General features: G+C 33.6%; 1 protein-coding gene across 1 annotated transcript in view; it reads left to right on the forward strand.

The window, feature by feature from the left end:
* Window positions 1-5000, forward strand: part of LOC137644333 (uncharacterized) — a 48751-nt gene that overhangs the window by 39460 nt on the left and 4291 nt on the right. Inside the window, exons 4-6 of the mRNA XM_068377322.1 lie at window positions 12-126; window positions 1610-1676; window positions 4762-4985. Of these exons, the coding sequence (XP_068233423.1) occupies window positions 12-126; window positions 1610-1676; window positions 4762-4985 (406 nt within the window). The remainder of the gene's footprint in view (window positions 1-11; window positions 127-1609; window positions 1677-4761; window positions 4986-5000) is intronic.

Raw genomic sequence — 5000 nt, forward strand, 5'->3', positions numbered from 1 at the left:
CTCTTCAACAGTCGTGCCAAACGAGCGTCCTCTCCTAACTGGGAGTCGAGAATATTATCACCTAAAAGACCTCATCAAGCTAAATTGCACAGCGCCGTTTGCAAAGCCGCCAATCTCCCTTACTTGGTATATCAATGATCATGAGTTACGTATATTGACTATTTCCTTATATATATATATATATATATATATATTTATATATATATATATATATATATATATATATATATATATATATATATATATATATATATATATATATATATGTATGTATTAAAATAAGCCATATACTCTCATACATCAATGTCTGGATTTCCTTATCGACCTCGGGATCAGAGGCCCTAGGTGGAACCATTCAAAGACAATATCCCAAGGGCGATCGAGTGTCCAGACATAAATATAATAAAATAAATGGCTTATTTGAATATGGAAACATGTCTAGATGTGCAAATTTTACATATGTATTTATATATATATATATATATATATATATATATATATATATATATATATATATAAAAATATATATATATATATATATATATATATATATATATATATATATATACATATATACATATATATATATATATATATATATATATATATATATATATATATATATATATATATATATATATATATATATATATCTTCTTCCCTACCGTTATTTTTACATTAAAGGGTCGTTTGCCTGATGTGACCTCTTCAATGCCTTCTATCAAAGACATCCTCTAATTTCAAACCCTAACAGATATCCAAGGAACTTAGCCTACAAATAGTGGTTGAGATTTTCTGATTTCTGTTCACTCATGACAGTACTCCGAAGATCAAATAGGTTTCCACCCGTGCATTTGGCATTCTTTTGTGATAATCGACCAAAGTACACAGTAGAACCAATGTTTCTTAATTATATCGACAGAAAAATCAAAGGTAGTTGACGTCTTAAATAATGAACAACTTCTATTGATGAACTTCAATTAAGGTTTGTGAATGGTCTGAAATTCGTTTGTGGTAACCTAACAATCTAAAATAACGGGAGATGAGGAACCGCATTGCGGGTTGTTTAAAAAGGAACTGGAGCTAGATGGGGGAGTGGAGAGATTAAGTCATAAGGATAAACCTAATCTTTATTACAAGGCCATCTGATAGTGAGCTTTATATACGTATAAAGAATGACTGCAAAAATATTGGGTTAATTTTCGGGAAAAGTTTTAATATAGGAGATTAAGACTACAAAGAGCAAGTGGTAAATGAAATATATATATATATATATATATATATATATATATATATATATATATATATATATATATATATATATATATATATATATATATATATACACACATATATATATATATATATATATATATATATATATATATATATATATAAATATATATATACACACACACACACACACACACATATATATATATATATATATATATGCTAAAAAAATATTCTTAGGGGACATCAATAAAAACTAGTCAAGTCAACAAAATGTTTTGTAATAAGCAATAATAAGTATGGGTGAATTGATTAGATAGATCAAATACCAGAATAAAAGTAAAAATATAGCAATCACTGTAAACCTTCGGATCAGGTATTGTCAGCTTCTGCTTGGTTGGCTAATGCCTAAAAGTTATCAAGGAAAAGCTTCCGAAATAACGGTAAGTCAGGAAAGATAACTGGCAAAATCCGCACGATAATCAAAACGAATAGCTGCAGTAATATCCTGACAGAATAGGTAACAGTAGAATATTCTATCTAAAAATTATCGTATTTGCCTTATATTAGAACAGATGTATTACTGTAGTCTAATAAGAAGAAAAATATTCGGATAATTGCACAGAAAAAGTTAACAAGGACTATTATTACAAGAAGGGACTAATTTTATGCTAAACACAATTGCTACCTCAGTAGCATTAGCCGAGTATTCGACCCCCACAATAACTCTGATTATCTTCTTTCGACAGTAATCGGGCAAAAGTTATTCTTTATTATGGACAGACGAAATCCGCATAAGTCGCGAGTCGAGGATTTAATACAAAGTTTGCAATTCAAGTACTTGCTAATCCAGTAAAAAAGAAACAGTATATAGCTAAGCGTTTCGAGAGGTTCTCCTCCTTCCTCAGGCTGGAATGGCTGAAGCGATGCTGGCAACTGGAAATGAGTTAGAATTACAATTCCTGCCAAGAGCCTTAATTCACGAATTGAGGAGTCTTAAAGGCTTTGCGAATAATGTATACAGAGGATTAGAGAAGAATAAGGGTTAAGTTATCTTCACATTACAATATTTCAAAGAAACCTCAGCTAAAACCAATTGGAAAATAACTATCAATCAATCAGGATGAAAAATAGATTTACATTTTATATTATTTTAATTTTATTATTATTATTAATTGCTAAGCTACAACCCTAGCTGAAAAGCAAGATGATATAAAGCCAAGGGCCCCAACAGGAAAAAATAGGCGAGTGAGGAAAGGAAACAAGGAAATACATAAACTACAAATGACGTAAATTCACGTAATGAATAATTCAAATTAGATATTTTAAAAACAGTGAAAGCATCGAAATAGATTTCACATGTATAAACTACAAAAACTTCAAAAAACAAGAAGAAGAGAAATAAGGTAGAAAAGTGTGCGTGAGTATACCATCAAGCAAGATACTTTACCACAAGACAGTAAAAGACCATGGTACAGAGGTTATGGCACTAAATGCACAAGTAAGTCTCGGCCTGTTGGCATAGGGTAGTAGTGGCCAAATCAATTATCATGCGATGAGATATTAACCAAAGAGCATCTGCAATCATGGAGATAACTTCAAATCGTAAAACAATGTATCAAGATATTCCAAGTAACAAGAAGAATGTTGCATCTATAGCAATGGTATTAAAAAAGGCGTTGGGTGCCAGATAATTCGTTTCACTTCACTACTGTAAAAGTGAGGGTATTAATTATCAGAAATTGTAATAGAGCCACTTATGGTTGAAAATAATCATGTCTCCTGTGGGAAACTATTAGTATCAGAAAAAAGATATTCTAAAAAAAAAGGCACTTGAATTATAATCGATGCCAGTAACCATTCCTAAAAAAATATCATAGATTAATTCGAAATGTGGTGAATTTTCACAGAATAATATTATGAATAAAAGGCTTATGTATGGAGAAAACAAAGAAAAACAAATAACAACGAGTAGATATGAAGATATGTACACACAATTATGGCAAAAAAAATCCGAACCATGTTCAACTAGAACGAACATGCGGTAGAGCGCATACCATCACCTATATCACGCTGAATATCACACCATCGGTGATTGAATCATGCACATTTTAACTCTAGTTTCTTGCAAATCAGACAAACATTGGTCACAGTATGGCAAAACGCGTCTTTGACCTTTTTGGGACCTTGCCGTTGTATTTTGACCCAATAAATAAAAAAAAAAAAATCTAATAAAATTAGCTTTTCAATCCTGGTCAGTCACCCTACTCATGAGATTCAGTCAAATATATTTTAGTAATGCCAATCATAAACATACAGACAGACATAAAAACAAATACACGCTTATCAACTAAGTTGGCGAAGGTATACATAATAAAACTGAAGCACTTGTACCATGAATATCGGGTCAGGAGTGGAATGGGGATAGAAGGCATTGGAGAGGGCCCATCTGGCAACCGACCCCTTAATGTAAGGATGACGGTGTGGAAGAAGTGGAATAATAATTTGGTAAAAAGGAAATCGATACTTTAGGGATTAAAAGATCTTCTGTGGAGCCAGTCAACCACACAATTGAGGTGGAACTAAAACCTTTCATGGTGAAGTGTGACTATCCGAAAAGGAATTTCCCATAGGCCCTTACATGAATAAAGTCATCTCAAACCACACAGGAGTAAAAGTGAAAGGTTTAAAGGTTTAAAGATCGCAAATGAAAGGCAGAGGCAAGGGACAGTGACATTGCCCTATCAAACAGGACAATGCCCTAGAGACTGGCCATATTACATATGACCAGCGCCCAAGCCTCCTCTTCATCCAAGCTAGGACCAAGGTGGGCCATGCAATGGCTGCTGATGACTCGGCAGATGGACCTATAGGCTCCCCCAAACCCGCCATCCCTAGCTCACAAAGAGGGTGAGGCTGCAGCAACAAAAGAAACTAATATATTGAGTAGGACTCGAAAAACAAACTGGCAATCACCAGGCAAGGACGCTACTATCAGGCCATCACAACGGTGAATTAAAAATATTAGATGTAAAAGCACCAGGCCAGAAAAATGGTTGAGACAAATTACTCGGTAAAAGTAAGGGACACATATATAAGACAATAATTATAGATAGATGCAGCATCAGGCTTCACTGGTTAATACTTGTAGGTTTCTGGAACACATATTACTCATCGCATATAATATAACTATTGTAATGACTATCTTTACTTCACATCCCTGAATTCTGAGTAAATCCCTTCCTTGAAACCTCTGTTTCATGAAGACATGCATTCTTTACATATATAGCATTAATATCTCTTTATAAATTAGATCTTGATTTATGCAAAAAGCTTATAATTTTAGGGAAAAGGAAACTAGGGCAAATGGGTGCCTGAATAGCGTTTTACAGATTGATTTAGAGCACTACACTTACTAAATTTCATTATATAGTAACGTAATAAGCAAGCACAAGGATCAGGTTTGTATTCAATCCATTCCATTAATAGTTATCACAAATATCATCTCAGTGGTTCTCTCCTCTTCAGGCTGAGCTCAACAATGTGAATGAGATTGAGCGCATCGTCAACCCAGCTGAACTGGAGAGCGTCAGCAGCCAGCTAACTCTAAGCGTAAAGAGACACCACTTCAAGGGGTCAACCATGTCCATTAAGTGCGTGGGTCGCCTGGCTGACCTCTACCAGAGGTCATCCCAGGTCATCATTAGGGAGCCATCCAGCCAATGGTTTATAATTAGTGATCTCTACCATACGTCAGGTGAGCTAAT

The sequence above is a fragment of the Palaemon carinicauda genome, chromosome 7 (assembly GCF_036898095.1).
Source record: "Palaemon carinicauda isolate YSFRI2023 chromosome 7, ASM3689809v2, whole genome shotgun sequence".
NCBI lineage: Eukaryota > Metazoa > Arthropoda > Malacostraca > Decapoda > Palaemonidae > Palaemon > Palaemon carinicauda.